Genomic DNA, 19,523 nt, shown 5'->3' with positions numbered 1-19,523 from the left:
TTAAGACCTACACGGACACCGCATTATTACACTGCAAATATATATACCAGTAATCGGCTTTTGTCTTGTCCAGTAAAAATACTTGAATTCCCTCGAACAATTTAATCAAGTTTATGCTTAAAACAAGAAGAAGAAAAAAAAAGTCAGGTAAGTATAGTGACTAAAAGTTATTATCGTACACAATTATAACGATCTCTCTCTTTATACACACACACATATCCTGACCAGTGATTTGTGATTAAAATGGTAGACAATTAAAAGACCACTAAATATCTTACCATTTTTGGCTTGGCACATTTTTTCTTATTTTGCCTAGGAGAGTGAGAAAGAGCGTGTGTACACGCATATACTATTATTTGTAAAAAAAAATAAAAAATAAAAAATAATCTTTTTTTTTTTTTTAGTGCAGCAAAAGGGAATATGACATTTGTTGCCTACTTCCAACATTTAGCAGAGTATAGTATTAAGAAGACAGTAAAAGGAAACTGAACCCAGAGTATGAGATAGTGTCACGTTTTTATTAGTAACGTGCACAGGTCTATGGACTCCTTGTGTCCCAGGAAGCTGCCTTGAGACTTAACAAGTGTTTGATTGATGAGAACAGAATTGACATTATCTGACAGGTGCACAGAGAAACCAACAAGGCCTTGAGTAAAAAAAAAAAAAGGGTGTCTGTTGCTCAGTCAGCTCTTCAATACACTGAAGTACATGTTTTATAAATTCAAGTCTTGTCATTATTACATTTTCAGGAAAGAATTTTTTTTTTTGTAAAAAGGCGCCCAAGCGGTAGGATTTCATAACCAACCACATACATTCTTGTAGAGAAGAATTAGAGCAGAAAGGCTTAAAATCTGTCGTTTAGCTTCTTCAAAGCACATATTCTATTACATCCTCCCTGATAATCATGATAAATTCATTTTCTGCCAAAAATAAAACAGAATGACAATTGACCAGAATAAAAAAAAATTAAGAATTTGCTGCAGAATATGGATAATACTATCTTCCACATTCTGAATTTGGACAGGTCTACCATACAGAAGTCGTTAAAACCCATGTTTTCCAAGACAGTACCTCAATAATAGCATACACAACTCTACAACAATAACCCAACTGGTCTGTGTCATCAATAGTTTTTCCAGTGAACTCTATTAGATGTGCAGAGTTTCTGTGGCTCTTTTTTTTTCTTCAGCCAGTCTGTTTAGTAGATCTCCGTTTGCGCCACCTTTAGAAGTGAGGTATGACGTCCCAAACTGGAATCGAAGGCGCAAGTCATGAAAAGGTCTGTTTTTATCTTGCTTCAGTATCCAGTCACTCCATATCTTCAAATAATTAAAAAGAAAAACAGCAGATGTCCTCATACACACATAGCACAAACATAACTCGCACACGATCAGCATAGGTAGAACTGTAAGGCAGAGACTCCATTCTGAAGAAGGGAAAAAAAACGTAGGCAAAAAAGCTTCCTGAAACATCCTAAAGTTTGCTTTTTCCATCCCCTTTGAGTTCAGGATTGACTCTCCTCCGGATAGACCTCATGTAAGGCCGTTTTTGGAAGGCGATGAGTCAAGAGTCGGGGGAGAATGATCAGGCGGATGTCAGATAGGGAAGCAGTTCGACAAAACGAAACAAAAAAAAGAACGGACTTGAAGAAAGTCCTCGGTCGGATGATCACCAGAGTCGATGCTGGTGGAGATTTCTGCTCAGGACGGACCGTACGTCTGCGGTGAACCTGAAGAGGCAACACATAATGAAGTGGTCCTATCAAGATTTCAAGTGAACAGCATAAAAATTGTTCCATGTTTTAGTTACTTTTAAGATCCTTACCTTAGTGCATCCAGCATGGGCAGCAGGTTAAGAAGTGCTGTGTCACTGGGGTCACTAAACCATGACTTTATAGGTATTGCATTATCTATGGGTCAGAATAAAAGAAATGTAGAAAACAATTACACATTCAAACCAAACACGTTCTGGAGGAAAACCACTTTTTCCCCAGTAGAACTTTCATAATAAATGGGTAATTTAATAAAAAAATGGGCTTTCAAGAAAACTTGGAAGTCTATACGTTAGAAATAATTTCTGAAATCGGTGCTACCTGACTAGAGAAAACAAAGAAAAAAGGCTGTTATCTTCCCTTTTGCCAAATAGGTAGGAAAACTTAAATTTAACAGGTAGGAAAACACCCATAATGCACTGGGCATGTTGTCGTCCAAGGCCACTCCAAGTCTGCTATTGGATAGGCTTGACCAGTCAAATACCGCTTTGCTTGAGTAGGAAATTTTAGACGCACCCAGGAACAATACAAGTCAACACTGTTGTAAGAATGCAAAGAATAAACGTTTAGCCGGAGTTATTTTCGGTTTCCAGTGAAGGATCCAGAGTGTTGTAGGTAGAAGCTAAAGGCTGCAAAGAATAGTAAATACGGAGACGACGGGACACTGCGACGGAAAATCTGAAAAACCTCTGTGTTTGTAGTCTACATTTTAAACTGAATGACTATGAACACAGTGTTTTAGATGAAACAGAGGGGAAAAAACGAAAGAAACCGCCATTTCATCTGTTCATTTGGAAGAAGAGGAACGGGGAGCACCTTCTGCCAAACCAACCGAAACAAAATGCCGTCATGTAGGCTGTTGCCATAGTATTTTTTACAATAATTCTGTTTAAAGAGTAGAAGTACTATACATTTTTCAGTAATAAACATTCCGTAACAATAACAGTTTTGTTAATAACCCTCTGTCGATCCGACTCTCAGTGGGCGGGGATACAAAAACGTGGAAGTATAATCTGTAGTTTTCACGAAAGCCCTGGAGCTTGTTAAATGGACTTTTGCTGACAAATAAACTGGAATTTCTCAGTCCAGGTAAAACAGAAAAAAAAGGGGAAAAAAAAGTTTATTTATATATACTACCATCATTGGACGGCAACCATACATTTTAATCTATATATATACATTTGTGACTAAATGTGCGGTTACATTTATGGATTCGCTGCACTGACCAACAGAAATCTACTTGGTTTGAAAGTGACTTCATACATCGCTACACTATTGACAATGACAACAGACAGTGGACCTTGTTTGTCTGGTGAAATTTCTCTCATTTGACAACAAAAAAACATCACAGAGCAGTAAAATGTGTTTTATTCAAGACTAAGCTATTCATTCATTGATCAATTCGTTCTAAAGTGATGTTTAAATTGGTATTGACTGACTGCTGTTTTTCTATTTACTCATTGACTTTGCATCCTAAAGTTCAGATGTTCATTATATGTATGTGTATGATCAATTTCAACTTCAAAAGTCAACTTTATAATTTACTTCCATAATGTAATGCATTTCAGAGTAAAATTCATTAAAAGAAATGGGGGAATTCATCAGGAATTGTTTGGATTCTAAAAGTTAGACTATATAATATATGATATATATAAATCCTATAGACTATATATTATATTAAATCCTGTTTTTGCATATGGCATACATTACTGTGATGCTGAACATGCTAAACACGGTGAGGCTGAAATGGCCTAAAGTACACAACCACAGATATCATGCAGTGAGACCAGCTGGGCAACTGCTCGCACACAAGTTAATCCTGCAAAGGAAGCAGTGCAAACTACAGCGCGTTGTTGAAATCACGTTATAGTCTTACCTGGATGACTCCGATATGCCCCTGGCGAGTTGTCAAGAATGACTACACTTGATAAGTCATCATGTACAACGGACAGGTCTTTAATATAACTACCTGAATCCAGTGTACAGTGCTGCACAAGATAAAGAAACGGAGAGTATTGTTGAAATATATCCTTGACTAATTTCTGCCTTTTCCATATTTCTCATAGGAAAGGTTTAAGAACAATGAAATGTAAAGAGTTTCAGTGGTTACCTGTCTGTAGTATCTTCTTTTTAGGATTCCCTTGTTGTTATCCAGCTTATCAGCTACTGCAGAGCCATAGATCTCCATACTAGCAGTGAACACTACTAACTCATACCACTGACTGACCACCTCTAAGAAGAAGTCGACATGCGGCCTTTTATGTACAAAGAATCTGACTGGGTGTTTGTCTATTACCACCTGAAAAAAATGACAGTTTACATGAGAAAATGAAAGACATTTGGGTGAAAATAACAGGGATTCATGATTACACGAGAAGGATTTTAATAATATTACTAATCAGGGCTGTACAGTGCAACATGCTACGAAAAATTGTTCTGCACGATAAAAACTGTTGTGGCAAAAAAAAAAAACTCACTAAACATCATCACTGCGTAAGAGACACTCAGAGTCAAATTTATAAAAAGAAAAGTATTTATTCTTGCAAGAAGGTTCAGTCGCCACACAGTTGTTGTTACGCTGCAGGGTGCGTGAGACATCGTGGGCAGCCTTTATACCATATCAAGGTCTTTCTCCAGCAGGTTTCTTTCTGCCATGCCCTCAATAGATAAGAGACCCATTGTTATATAAGTTTCTGTTTATCAGTTGTCACTTAGGACCACCAAAAGTCAATACTAGGATCAAAGGTCCTGTCCCATATGCTCTTAAAGTGTCACACTCAGCCACTTCCCCAGGTACCCAAACATGCATACAATAGAAACATGTGACACAGAGCAGACTACCTTGTAATATCTACTACTGATCAGTGAGAATCAAAAATTGCCATAACAAAACTTACCACAGTAACACACGTGTAAGACAGACCTGTTTGTTTGTATAATGTGACTTTTTTTCCCACTCATATGCGCTGGAGCTTTCATAGTGATGAAACGAGAGCCATTTCATGACATCACGTTACATAAATACATTCGCGAAACGAAGTAGCCACTGCTTAAAGTTTACTGACACATTAGAGTGATAAACAAACATGCATGATTGAGAAACAGAACATAAGCGCAATAAGCTGCGAATCATGTGCACTGACTCAAGCCTTGTTTTACTTTGACCTAGCATCGCTGACTTGCACCTCAGATGTGCTTATAGTTCACATGCTCGCAGTTTTACTATTTTCTAAAATGATAGGGAGATTTTTGGAAAAATAAATACCGGTACTAACCAACAAAAAGTAGTAGTGAGAAGTAGTTTGAGTAGTCTTTATGGCTGTTTACACCTGGTATTAAGATTCGTTTTGGTCGATCGGATCACAAGTAGATGACGCTAAATACAGGTGTAAACGGGGTCCAAAACGCTTTGAGCTTGTCCACTTTCGACCACTCCCAGAGGTAGTCAAAACACATTTGACCTTGCTTTTGTAATGTAAGACCCATACATTTACCCACCCAATAGACCCTCCCCTCAGAGAAATCAGGACAGAAGTGTTTGAAAGTGGACAAAAGAGACGGATTAAAACAGGAATGTGTCTGCCTCGCCTACTTGTGCTCCAATCGACCAAAACACATCTTAATACCAGGTGTAAACAGTGCCTATGTCAAGCATGTAGCAATGGCTGAAGCAATAACCGCAATATTGTAATACCGCGATACTGACAAGCCAACCGCAGAAGAATGCAAGCAACCGTTATGTTGTTCACATGCCCTTCTTGTTTTACATTTTATGCATTTGTCATGAAGTTAACAAAAATAACAAGAGTGATGAATGTATTTCTTTTATTAAGACTCCGTGTACTTGTGATTTGTACAGACAGTGCAATATAGCGCAGTTAATAATTTTCCTGGGAAAATATGCTCATGAAAAATGGGCTCTTTGTTAATATCGTTTTATGAGACTTCTATTCATATTTATTTAATTTGGCCCATAAACTCAAAACCAACAGAATAAATCATCACCCACCTCTAAACGGGGGTGATTGATAACAATTTCAACATCTGTAGCATCAGCTACAGCAATATCATAGGAATGTTCAAAAAAAGTTAACGTACAGCCCTGATAATATAAAATATAATATAAAAAATAGTATTTATGATTTCAATAGTTTTTAATTTATTGTATGAATTTTAATATAAGAAAAATCTTTATTTTGTAAGAGCAATAAAGAGCAGCTGCTAGATAATGAACTATTTTAGAGCCAAGCATAACTAAAAAAAACTTCACAGTAAATAGAAATTTCCATGAATTTTCCTGGACTGGAATCACAATACCTGATATTTCTAGGTTTTTAATCAGCGTTGGTCTATAGATGTGCATTTTTTAGTGCAAATTTTAAATGTTTCATCTTACTTTGAGGATGAAGTCTGGCGGTGTACCAGGCCGTACTGTAGGTCTGAGGACTCCATCGTGATGCGAATGGATCAATGTCTCGTCAAGATCTAAAACTAGGATCTTTCGCTTAACGGTGTCTGAACATGAATACAAACACAAATTGACAGGTCAGTCAACATATATGAAAAGACTTCACACAAACACAACACTGTCTAAATTCAGATTTCTGAAAGACAAATAACACTCAGAATGGGCATGTTAAATCTCACCGACAGCTTTATGTAACTTGTCATAATAATAACGTCTATCTTGAGGAGAAGAAAAGATATACTCACTGAGTCGGTTTCTGGAAATGGGGGACAATGGTAAAATGTCATATCGCACTGTTTGATACTGGATTATCTAGAACAGGAAGATGACAAAACAGGAAACAGCCACCTCAGTACATGACACATGTTCAATGCAGCAGAGGACATTGTGTGCACACTGTTTACAGTTTATTTAGCAAGATACCGTATCTCACAAAAGTAAGTACACCCCTCACATTTTAGCAAATCTTCTCAAGGGACAATACAATAGAAATTAAACTTGGATATATTATACAGTAGTCAATGTGCTGCTTGTATAGCAGTATATATTTACTGTCCTCTGAAAATAACTCAACACACAGCCATTATTGTCAAAATAGCTGGCAACAAAAGTGAGAACACCCTAAGTGAACATGTCTCCAATGTGTCAATATTTTGTGATTTCACCAGAGCTGCACAGATTGTTGCTGGGATCCTCTTCCACTCCTCCATAATGTCATCACGGAGTTGCTGGATGTTAGACACATGGTGCTTCTCCCCCTTTCGCTTGAGGACGCCCCACAGGTGCTCAATAAGGTTCAGGTCTGGAGACATACTTGTCCACTCCATCACCTTCAGCTTCCTCAGCAAGGCAGTTGTCATCTTGGCAGTGTGTTTGGGGTCGTTTTGCCGTGTGACCCAGTTTCTGAAGGGAGGGCATCATGTTCTGCTCCAGAATGTCACAGTACACGTTGGAAACCATGTTTCCCTCAATGAAGCTCAGCTCCCCAGTACCAGCAGCACTCATGACATGCAGCACCAGACCATGATGATACCACCACCTTGCTTGACTGTAGATTAGACACAATCTTCCTGGTACTCTTCAGCAGGGCATCGCCACACATGCTGGACACCATCTGAGCCAAACAAGTTTATCTTAGTCTCATCAGACCATAGGACATGGTTCCAGTAATTCATGCTCTTGGTCAGGTTGCTTTCAGCAAACGGTTTGCAGGCTTTCTTGTGAGCCAGCTTCAGAAGAGCCTTCCTTCTGGGACGACGGCCATGCAAACTGACTTGTCGCAGTGTGCGGTGTATGGTCTGAGCACTGACAACAAGCTGACCTTCTGCAACCTCTAAAGCAATGCTGGCAGCACTCATCATGCGTCTGTTTTTTTAAGCCAGCTTCTGCACCTGACGCACAGCACGAGGACTCAACTTCCTGTTGCGAGTAGAACCGGTCTTGGAAAACCTCTGTATAACCCTGGCCACTGTACAATAACTCAGTTTCAGGGTGTTACCAATCTCCTTATAGCCTAGGTCAACTTTGTGGCAAGCAACAATTCTAATTCTCAAATCCTTAGAGAGTTATTTGGCATGAGGTGCCATGTTGAACATCCAGTGGTCAGTATGAGAGAATTGTACTCAAAGCACACACTTTTAACTGCTCTAATACAAGATACAACAATTTGTATGGTCCTGTCAAGCAGACAAAAACATGAACATGATGAATAGGACATGTGGATTTGCATGGTTAAACGACGTACAGCTATTATCACTTAGGGTGTTCTCACTTTTGTTGCCAGCTATTTTGACAATAATGGCTGTGTGTTGAGTTATTTTCAGAGGACAGTAAATATATACTGCTATACAAGCAGCACATTTACGACTATAAAATATATCCAAGTTTTTGTTCCTTGAGAAGATACTAACATGTTTGCTAAAATGTGAGGGGTGTACTCACTTTAGTGAGATACTGTATACTGGTTTTAATGGAACATTTAGGCCTACTTTTATTAACTCTGAACTTTTCAGAACTCACTAGTCTAACTAGTCTCTAACGACAAGTGAATAAAGAACATTTAAACATCACATGAAAGCACAATAAAAAAAGCTTGTCTATAACTGCTGAAACAAGTGGAACTTTACATTATCCAGAATAAAAAATAAATAAAAAGTACAGTAAATTTTCTCTCTCTCTCAAATATTTTCATATCCTAACAAACCATACATCAATGGAAAACTTTCATATGATGTATACATCTTAATTTTAAAAAATTGACCCATGTGACTGGTTTTGTGGTCCAGGGTCACATATTATTAAACATTGGCATTAGGGCATTTCTGCTCTCCATATTCAAGATTGGCAAACAAAAATAATAGTAAAATAAATAGATAGATAAAGAAATAACCATATATATGATATATAATCAATATCAATTGATCATTAAAATTTACTATAGAAATATCCATGCCTAATATGTGATTAAAAACATGTCTAGGCCCAGAAATTGACAATCTAGCCGATAATAAAGGGTTTCCGTGACCGTGAGAACCCTTAATGAGTCAAAATTAACTTAAGAGGTGTCCTGAACTTGCCTTATTTCACAACTGGTCAATTAGCCGCTTACTCAAGTACGCAACCTTCAGAAATTTAACTGAGCTCAAACTCAGATCACTGTCTCTTTAAGAGGGCCGAGACCCTCTGCTTACAGTCCAGCACTCACCACAATGTGGATACTCTTCCTCTCTTTCTCCAAATCCCTCTCTTCTGAGCTATCTTTAGCTCTCCCAGCTGTCTAAAACTGTCAGAGGAACTTCGGAGAGAACAGCCGAGCGAAACTGCCAGGGTGACTTTGAAAAGGGGGCTGTTTATTCCCAACTTGCATTAGGCCTCAATAAGGACTCATTCATAATATCAGGTCAAGTTGAACCGACCCGATGCTTGCATGACTGTAAAGCATATTCAGAGAAGTGTCCGCTACTCCAGCACCCGTATCAGAGTCCCAGACGAGTAATGCTTCTATAACTGCGTCTAAATGATCATCTTAAAGATTATTATACAACTGGCTCGCCAAAGCCTGTTGTGCACAGGGGGATTACAGCCGGTTTTCCTAGCCAACGTGTTTACATACTCTGAGCTAAAGCATGTGACTCGTTTATCAGCTATTTCTTAAAAACAAAAACCTACTGGATATTCACATATTATTATGTTATAAATGATGAATCCTCTATTTTTATAAATGTTATAAAAAAAAAAAAATTATTTATCCATCTTATCCTGATCATTATTGTAAAATATCATATACATTTTAGTTTAAGGTTCTTTCTCTTAAACTTATTTGAATTCATATCAACTATTTAAGTTTTTCCATTAAATATTTATATTTTAATTAAGCTTGATTATTTTAATTAACAAAATCTTGTTTTCAATAGTTTTAGTAAAAACAATAACACTGGTTGCAAATAATTAAAGATATATTTAAAATGAAAACAACTAATTTTGGTGTCAAGTCTTATTTACTTATCTCCCCTGGTCACCATTACTGCTTTAGATGCATAGTGAAATGTCATAATTTCTTGAAGAAAAATAACTAATTTTGGTGTCAAGTCTTATTTTACACTAATGGTACATGTTTGGCTGTTTATTATTGCTTTATGCCCACAGTCAAGTGTCACATTTACAAATTTAAGGAGTTGACAAATCTGCTGTCATTAGTTTGTAAATGTCAGTGTGTTTAAGGAATCAGTGTATTCTTCATAACCAGCAAACATGTACCAACTATGTCTTATGTGTCTCTCTAATGAATCACAGACCACTTGCACAGAATAAACATGGGTAACACTTTATCTTAATGTGTCCCTGTTACAGTGTAATTACACATTTAAGTACAGAGTAATAGTAATTAATTACATGTACTTACTATAGGGTTAGGGTAGGATTAGGATTTGGTTTAGGGTTAGCTGCATGTAATTATGCCTAATTTATAGTAACTATAGTAAATAGGTGTAACAAGGACACATTCAAATAGAAACCTAAACATGAAATAAAAAGCCACTGGGTACTTTATTAACAAAACCTAGGAGATTGAGGATGATTAACTAACCTGTATGTTTCCAGACAGGTGTCTGCTTCCCCTTCAGACACCTGCATGAAAGTTCAGTGCCATGTCATGAAACAAAAGTTGCTCGAACATGAAAAGGACACTCACCGTTCGTATGTGCTTCCTGAGGATGTATAAAAAGAAGCTCCACAGCCTGGATGTCACGCCGAGGAAAGTGCGCACACCGAGCAGACATTGGCGGGTCTTTAGCATGTCAACCATAACACCAGAGTCCGTGAGGTGTGATTTACACCGCTGACAAGAGCAACACAACACACCTGTGGAAATAAGATCCTGCCAACCATTCACAACTTCACACCTCACGCGTCTTGATATGATTCAAATAAACGAGTGAAGGGTGCTAAAGTGCAGCGTTTACCCCAAAAAAGTGCGTGGGTTAAATATCACTTGGTGAATGTCTTTATCTTTAGAGAGGTAGTTTCTCTGTCCGGCTCCTTCAAATGCTCGATGGCTAAGATGGTCAAACAAACTGGAGTGTCGAACAAATGTCTCCGTTCTGCCAAAAGCCACGAGAAGTGCGACTGTCCCTCTGCTGCGACATTAAAAACAATATGCGTATTCCGCTTCTTTTTGATAATCTTTGAGAAAGCGAAAAGAAAAAGCGTACAATTTCTCAGCGCCGAGAACAGTTTAAAGCCAATACGGTAGAGCAACACGGGCCGCCATCGCTTCCCTGACGTCACTTCCGCGAAGAGACATAAAGTTTGTGCTCACGTGGCCGCGGCGTTTTTCAAAAAAGACTTTTGAGTTCCCATTCAGTGTTCACCAGTGAGAATTCAAACCGTAGGGAGCTTATACAATGTTCGTGTCTTTTAATTTATTTTACTGATGACAGTGGTGGAGTAAAAAAAAACAAGTCCTTATTTTGTGTGATATGAAATTATTAAAATGAAACAAAATATTTAGCGTAGTGAATCTTTTGAATTCGCTCACCAAAATATGACTTCAATCAGAAGCCCTTTAAAGTCACCACATGAAATCAAAATGTAACATTCTTTTCAACATATTGGAGTATTTATTATTATAATCCAATCATGCACATCCAGTTTTTTATTCATGTCTCAATCCTAAATCAAAATAACTTCCCCTCCCTCTTGCAGCAACATCTACTGGTGCGAGGGCGGGACAACCTGTCACTCACATGAGATCGACCAATAGCAAACAACCATAAACAACAACTATCCAACCATCCAATCACTTCACATGACAATATCAAGCCCCTCCCTACTTTCTTTTCTTGTTCGAGAAGCCGTTTCATACCGACTTTATGCATGTTACATTGTTACGCCAGTAGGCTAGTTTGTGACAAGCGTCTTTTTTCTGTTATCAGTATGTTACTAACTTAATTTGTTATATTTCACAGACAAAAAACACCCAATGTCTATGTCAGTGTAAAGATGTATGAAGCACATCTCATACAGAAATCACTTTCCAAACCAGCAGCTTTCTGTTGGTCAACTCACACATCAGATCTAGTAAACGGAAGCTCAAGCATGTTCACTTGACACGCAAGAACCAATGAAGTTAATTATTGTGTTACGCAGCACGTTTGAGCTTCCTCAAGAACCAACAAGGTTTGTTCTCACAGGTCAAAATTTGGTTGAGCTGATTAATGTTTAAATGTGAATAAAAGCCTAAATTCAATCTGTTCATCATATAAAGCGATTGTGTCTCTATTCAAATAATTTGGACTAAACCGCTCAATTCATTTGGATTAGTTTTACGATCTCTTTATGAAGTCAAATAAGGTGCCGGGAGCAGCAGCTCATTTGCATTTAAAGGGACAGACACAAAACGAGGCGTTTTTGCTCACCCTCAAAAGTGACAATTTTAACATGCAATATAAAAATATCTGTGGGGTATTTTGAATTAAAAGTTCACATACACACTCTGGGGACATCAGAGATTTATTCTTCATCTTGTGAAAAGGGAATTATACCACCCATTTAAGTAAAAAATGTGTACAATTTGTATGCATGTTGGACTTTCAATATAATTTTATTGATCATTTATTGTACTTTATTTAGTTTGGAGCATGTCTGACCTCACATGGCACAGAGTTTGGTTATCGTCCCATGAGCTTTATTTCAAGATCTCCACCAACAAGTGAAAAGCTGCATGTCTACAACACATACATAAAAAACCCAGAATGATATAAACTGTACAAAATGAGCTTAGTAATAAGTCAAGAATAATCATAATTGGGCAATTATGCTTAAATATTTTCAAATCAGTGCTTGAAAATAAGTGCTTTTTATCCACAAATACAACAACTGCATAACATTACTAAGAAGTTTATGTCAAAATAAAATCTTCAAAGCTGGTCTTGTAATAGCGGAGAACAGACTGACTATTTGATTCATAATAAAATAAACAATCATAAATAAATAATTTATAAAGATGGATTTGACATTCCCAGATTTATATGATGTGGGCTGTCTTCATTCACACATCGAGATCATCATCTGGATCCTCCTCATCAAAGTCATCGTTGGCATCAGGCTCGTACATGATCCGTCCCGAGCCAGGAGTCGGCCTCAGAAGAGCTGATTTTCTGAAAGCAGATTAAACTGCAGCATGAAAAACTGAACTTCTCAGACATCAAAATTTTTCAGATTTTGGTGACATTTACAGTTTCCTTGTTACATATTTTACATGTACCAATTTAAGAGTAAATAACTATAACAGTAAATTATGCATAATTACATGTAACTAACCCTAAACCAACTACTTTAACCATACAGTAAGAAGGGTGTTGTTAATTAATATGTATAGTCAAACTATAACAAGGGCACCTTAAAATAAAGTGTAACCCAGATTTTTATTTTTAATTAAATAATCTGATTGGTTTTACAAACAGTGTTTTTATTGTCAACTAAAACTATGAAAATTTGTTTTCGTTCATTGAAATAAAGCTGAAATAAAGCAAAATATAAATACTAACTGAAAAAAAAAATGTGAAAACTAGAAATGGTGCCTTGACAATTAACTGAAAATGTATCAAAGTAACATACAAATTCAAGTAGTAAAATTGCTAAAACAGAAATACATTTTAATCAAACCTAAATAGAAAAATAAAAATGACAAAAGCACGTCTTTAAACTGAAAACATAAAAATAAAAGAATTCAAAATATTATTAATGGTATATAAATTATACCAAAGACTATATAGAACGGTGTAAGAGCGCAGCACTTCTGTGTTGTACGTCAGAACGTAGGCTCACTATTGGCCAAAGCTGGTCATGTGTGATGCGTGTATTGCTGGCCAATAGTGAGCCTACGTTCTGACGTACAACACAGAAGCGCTGCGCTGTTACACAACGTGAAATCATTTAGAGGCCCACACAGAAGAAAGTGAATAGTTGAATAAAGTCGTTATTTTTGCGCACAAAAAGTATTCTCGTCGCTCGATAAACTTAAAGCTGCAGTCCGTCGTTTTTCCTCTTTGTCGCCATCTCTGTTCGAAATCTGCAATTGCAGTTATTCGCGGAATTATTAACTGTGCGTGGGTAGTAAATCGGCATGAAACAGCGCGGATGAACACAATGTATTGAGGAGAACCTGTCGCTGCCGCGTCGCTGTGGATACTGTACTGTCATCAGCAATGTCAGAGTATACTTTTTGAAAGTGTATAACCAACATTAGAATTTTCATCGGTAAATGTCATCTGAACAGTAAGTAACATTCACTTTTGTTCTGACCAAATTCGGGGGGTGGGGGGAAGCATTGCAGTTGGCTAGGCTATATCATGCTGATTAAATCTAACGATTGCTTATATCACGTCAAAACGTGAAAAATATATTTTGTTCTCAAATTATTAATGTTAACTACATCATTATTGCGTGACTACATTTAATGTGTATTAGGGCTACCTGTAGTTCAGTTTTCATTTCTGTGCAGTATAAATTCTAATTGTCATACCAACAAATTAATGTTCCTTATAACTGTTCCTCTTTGAAATAAAAAACACACACGTATGTGTAATCAAATGCTTATTTAAAACTGTAATATAATCAAATTTTATTCACATACATTTCGAACCCCTTTTAAAACACGGAGTTCACGCCACCTTTCAAAAGCCCTGTCGATGTTTATCCTTGTTTTAGCTTGGGCTCGGTTGCAGTCTCTTCTTTTCTGTAGCCACTCTGAAGTCCGAAGTCTTTTGGGTTTTACAACTGGTGAATCTCCAGTTGTCACTGGTGATTGTCGCTTTAAACTTTAGGGATCCGCCATACCAAGTGCTAAGCTAAATCTCCTCCATCATCCACACACACACTATATAGCCGACTAGCCGGGACTCATTCTCTCTGTGTACAGAAGTGACGTAATGACGCAAAGACATGCTCGAAATTCCCGCGGAAATCCACCAGTACCACTGGAATTAAAATCATTATTACAAGCTTACCGTTTTGAATCGAGGTAAGGCAAGCAGATAGTTTTGAACACTGGCTGGTTAAGTTTTTTATCAAAAATGTCTTTTTTGATATTTTTAAACACAAAAAAGTGCCGGACTGCAGCTTTAAGGTTGAGTCACTGCAGTCACTTGGACTATTTTAACGATGTCTTTACTAACTTTCTGGGCCGGCAAGTTTCAATTACAATAGAAGCCTATGGAGGAGTGAGACAGCTCTCAGATTTAATCAAAAATCTTAATTTGTGTTCCGAAGATGGGGTTGGAACAACATGAGGGTGAGTAATTACTGACAGAATTTAAATTTGTGGGTGAACTAACCCTTAATAAAGAATAGCAGTCAGAGCAGCAATCGTTCTCCCCTCGGCCATGTTTAAAGTTTATGGCCCGCCCAACTCTGGGACTTGGGTATTACAATTATCTCCGAGCTAAAGAGGTTCAATGTTCAATTTTTAACAAGGAAACTCATATTTACGACAATTCCGATAGCACAAGATAACACTGTTTTCATCAATAGAGGTCTCTTACTTCTCTTTGCTAAATACAAATGGCAGTGCCAATTTCTCCTTGGCTTTTCTCTCCTCCTCAGACAGGCGTAGATTGAAGGTCAAGTTTGATGCTGGATCAGCCTGCTCAGATCACAGTGAAAGACAAAAAAAAGTTACAACAAAAACCTCCATCTTAAAGGATAATTCCGGTATTTAACACCTTGAGTCTATATTGTAGTTTGTTTTGGATGAACAAGAGTGGTGGACAACATTTTTTTGACAATGGTTCCTCTCTCGAGTTTTTGACTGTAATAGAATTGGCCATGGACCCATTTAACATTGGAGTCAATGTGCATGTCCGAAAATGTCATTAAAACAGCCAATAATGTTCGTTTACAAAACTGTTAAACTCACCGAGTGGTTAGTGGTGTTCGTTGATGATTATAAACAATATATCGTCGCAATATATGATTCCAATCCGTTTATTTAGCTATAGTGGAACTATTTTTTCAACAATGGGATTTTACAAAATGACGAATAAAACACGACAGAAACTGTATTTCGCAACACTTTTTGGTTCTGGAACATCAACTAACATCACTAATCACTCGGTGAGTTGCACAGTTTTGAAAACTAATGTTAAAGGTTGTTTTAATTACATTTTCGGACATGCACATTGACTCCAATGTTAAATGGGTCCATGGCCAATTCTTTTATAATCAAAAACTCGAGAGAGGAACCATTGTCAAAAAAATGTTGTCCACCACTCTTGTTCATCCAAAACAAACTACAATATAGACTCAAGGTGTTAAATACCGGAATTATCCTTTAAGTCATTGAGAATCAAAGCGGCATTGCTCACCTCTGCTACTTTTTGCTCTTTCTGTACATGCCCATGTTGACGGAGTTTGGCTTGTACAGAAAGGGTCATGTCCTCGGACACATTGAAATACTCTTCCTATAAATGAATTACACACTTATGATTTTAGTTCAGAATCACACGTTTATTCAGAGTAAAACCTCATGTCTTTCTTACCTCTTGCATAACTTTGCCTGACTTTGAGCGTCGCGTAGTCGTAGCCACGGCATGATGTTCATTGTTTGCAGGTGCCACAGAGATAACAGTACTGGCTAAGTGGCTTACAATCCCTACAACACCGTGTAGATGCAAATCTGAATGCAGGAGACTGATAATAGTTTTAATATCTCCTCCTAGTGGTCAGTGGAAAACACAAACAAGAGCATTATTTCCTAAGTCTTGAATTAGTCGACACTTAATGCCTGCTACAGACAATCCTATAAGATCATTACAAATCACACTGTACGACGTGGATCTAATAAACTTGGGTAGGGAATGTATTTAGGATGATGACACCTATTGAATCGTAGGCTACGACGCAAGTTAGTGTAGAAGAATAAAACGCCATCAGCATGCGCTTGTGGTAAACAAATAGAGCAGGATGAATCACTTTGGCAATTGTGGTTTTTATGTGCGCTGAAAAAAAGAGGAAGCAAACAAGGAGAATATGGACGCGGTCATTGCTAGGGAAAAGAGGCAAGTCAATTTTGTAAACGGAGCGCCATGTTAAATTTTAGCACCATGTTACGTTAAACATTACGCCATTTCATGTAGCATTTTTATTGGCTAGTCAGTAGACGTAGGTCGTAGAAGCAAACACGCTGGGAGATGATCATGCTAAATTTCTAACACTATCAGAAAATTATCACAGGCTATCTTTGGTTGCAAGACCGTGACAACGGCCATCTTTGAACCTCTCTCACTGTATGACGTAGGACCAGCGTTTAGGAGCCACGACCTCAGAAATCGCCACGATTATCATGTTTCGTCTGGGACAGCCCAAAATCACACAATGTGTACAGGGAAGGCAACACAGTTTGTCAATGTGAGATGTTTCACCTTTTCTGAGCACTTGAAGTCTTTGAGAGATGACAACAGGGTCATGATGTCTTAAAACCAATGAGAGTGAGTCAATAACAAGTACTGGTGCTTTGGCATGCTGCGAGTCTTTTATGAGCTTAGTTATGTGTTGAGAAGTGAGCTGATCGACGGTGAAAGATGATCTGCACATCCAGCCGAGGGGATCAGGGAAACCCTTATGAAAATGAAGCCTTTAAACACACGAGAAAGTATTTCAGTGGCAAAATAAATAACATCCCAAAATAGACTGCATGTCTGTCCTGAATGGTAAAAGAATGGTAGTAGATTAATCAGTTATATACTAATACTACTAAAGAATTACACTTTTGCTTTTGTTTATATATATATTATTTATTTTCCTCACTTCTGCACACAGCTTCTGTCCAAGCCAGCACACACTTCTGTTTCACTCGCCTCGAATCCCAGCACATGTACGTCCTCGCCCCTTTAAAAGATTTAACACAAACCAAACACTGTAACAACTTAATGGAGGTAAAGAAAAATGCATTAAAAAAATCTGCAGACAGGAACTTACCTCTTCAATGCTGCATTAATAAAACACTTGAGGATGCCCCGACCTGTGCATTTCACAGTATCTGAAACGTACAAACATACTTACAATACTCAGAAGTGTAGAAATGTACAAACAGGGTAGCTGCTAAGAGTATTGATGTTACCTTGAATGAGAATGAATCCTCCAGGCTCTGCTCCCTGTAGCACATCTAGCAGCATGACTCAAACGCTCATTTAAACACTCTTAGCTAACAGCTAAACAAATCACTTTTGGGATTGGCAAGCTAACGTTACTGGATGGCTTATTACACCAGCGCTATTGATTAAATATCTTAACGACCCAAGTAGAATTCAAACCTCTTGTTTATATAAAGAGAGTAATGGTAAAATTCACGATCAACACGAGTTTTATTACAGCGAATACTCAATTACCCATAAGCACAGCGGCTACTCGACCCGCGATCTTTCTTCTGCATCGCTGTTTGCAAACTTTAGCAATGCATTAGCGCCACCTACTGTGCTGTACAGTGTAGCACTGGGTCTCTTGCATGAGGATGATCATGTTTGGTGGTCATTGTCCATACTAGCATCTAAAAGATTGACAAACCCTGATCTCATCTAACACACATTTGATAGTAGGGATAGTTCACCCAAATACAATTCTGACATCATTTACTCACCCTCAAATTGCTCCAAAGCTGTATACATTTCTTTTTGAGAATATTTTGAAGAATATGGTTAACCACCAAACAATTGATGGGCCCCATTGACTTCCATTGTATGGGAAAAAAATATTATGGAAGTCAATGGGGCCCATCAACTGTTTGGTTAACCATATTCTTCAAAATATTTTCTTTTGTGTTCTGCAGAAGAAAGAAACTCATTCAGGTTTGAAACAACTTGACGGTGAGTCAGTGAGGACAGCATTTTTGGGTGGACTATCCCTTTAACCGTGATTAGTGTTATCAGTATCGTTGTTTTTAACCCGGCTTTGTAACCTCTATGTCTGAACAGATCTGTCTGTCTCTATGCTGTCTGAACAGCAAGGATATTTTTATATAGACGCAGTGAAGCTTTTTAATTCTCTGTTTCCTAAAGGCCCAACATAACATGCGACATGCATAATAGTGCATAATAGTGACAGCTCAAGATTTCCCTCACTCCTATCTATGAATTGTGAAAAGGGGAAAATACCTAATATGATTTCCATCTTTAAAAATTATGATAAAAATTATATATATATATATATATATATATATATATATATATATATATATATATATACATGTCATGTGTATGTATATATACGTGCATGTACAATAATGCTATATATTTATTTATATGCTATAATATGAGTGTGATATGAGTATGAGTATATATATATATATATATATATATATATATATATATATATATATATATATAGGGCTGTTAAACGATTAATCGCATCCAAAATAAAAGTTTGTGTTTACATAATAAATGTGTGTGTACTGTGTATAATTATTTTATATATAAATACACACACGTTCATGTATATATTTAAGAAAAATGTGTTATTTATATATAAAATATTTATAATTTATATATAATATATAAATATATATACAGTATATACATGCAAATATTTCTTAAATATATACAAACATGTGTGTGAAATAGATAAAATAATTATACACAGCACACACACACATTTATTATGTTAACACAAACTTTTAATTTAGATGCGATTAATCGCGATTAATCGTTTAACAGCCCTAATATGTATATATATATAAAGCTACAACCCATAAACTTCCCCTAAAAACTGAAATGTTTCTGCTGAAACGAAGCG

The 19,523-nt window shown here is 37.1% G+C and overlaps 2 protein-coding genes across 11 annotated transcripts; both read right to left on the bottom strand.

Annotated features, from left to right (window-relative positions):
• Positions 1 to 497: 497 nt before the first annotated feature.
• Positions 498 to 11,457, bottom strand: ctdnep1b (CTD nuclear envelope phosphatase 1b). 9 transcript variants are annotated; one of them, XM_079637311.1, is made up of 8 exons: positions 10,700 to 11,457; positions 10,429 to 10,598; positions 6,485 to 6,551; positions 6,168 to 6,286; positions 3,882 to 4,070; positions 3,741 to 3,759; positions 1,825 to 1,909; positions 498 to 1,729 (listed from the first exon to the last, which is right to left on the bottom strand). In XM_079637311.1, exons 2-8 carry the CDS (start codon positions 10,540 to 10,542, stop codon positions 1,669 to 1,671), a joined length of 654 nt encoding a protein of 217 aa, XP_079493437.1. In that variant the 5' UTR covers positions 10,543 to 10,598; positions 10,700 to 11,457; the 3' UTR covers positions 498 to 1,668. The 9 variants fall into 9 exon arrangements, with proteins under 9 accessions (XP_079493437.1, XP_079493433.1, XP_079493434.1 ...); XM_079637307.1 differs by having other exon boundaries at positions 3,648 to 3,759; positions 10,429 to 10,575; positions 10,700 to 11,442; XM_079637308.1 differs by having other exon boundaries at positions 3,648 to 3,759; positions 10,429 to 10,575; positions 11,275 to 11,442.
• A 755-nt stretch (positions 11,458 to 12,212) lies between these two features.
• On the bottom strand, positions 12,213 to 18,319 carry elp5 (elongator acetyltransferase complex subunit 5). 2 transcript variants are annotated; one of them, XM_079584843.1, is made up of 8 exons: positions 17,857 to 18,319; positions 17,715 to 17,775; positions 17,544 to 17,624; positions 17,159 to 17,370; positions 16,277 to 16,452; positions 16,103 to 16,198; positions 15,281 to 15,381; positions 12,213 to 12,895 (listed from the first exon to the last, which is right to left on the bottom strand). In XM_079584843.1, the coding sequence occupies exons 1-8, from the start codon at positions 17,909 to 17,911 to the stop codon at positions 12,787 to 12,789; spliced, it is 891 nt and encodes a 296-aa protein (XP_079440969.1). In that variant the 5' UTR covers positions 17,912 to 18,319; the 3' UTR covers positions 12,213 to 12,786. The 2 variants fall into 2 exon arrangements, with proteins under 2 accessions (XP_079440969.1, XP_079440970.1); XM_079584844.1 differs by lacking the exon at positions 12,213 to 12,895 and having other exon boundaries at positions 15,321 to 15,437; positions 16,073 to 16,198; positions 17,857 to 18,172.
• Positions 18,320 to 19,523: the final 1,204 nt, after the last annotated feature.

The sequence above is a fragment of the Phoxinus phoxinus genome (genome assembly GCF_949152265.1).
Source record: "Phoxinus phoxinus genome assembly, chromosome: 2".
Lineage (NCBI taxonomy): Eukaryota > Metazoa > Chordata > Actinopteri > Cypriniformes > Leuciscidae > Phoxinus > Phoxinus phoxinus.
Note: the sequence above shows the minus strand (reverse complement) of the source record. Positions and strands in the feature narration are given on the sequence as shown.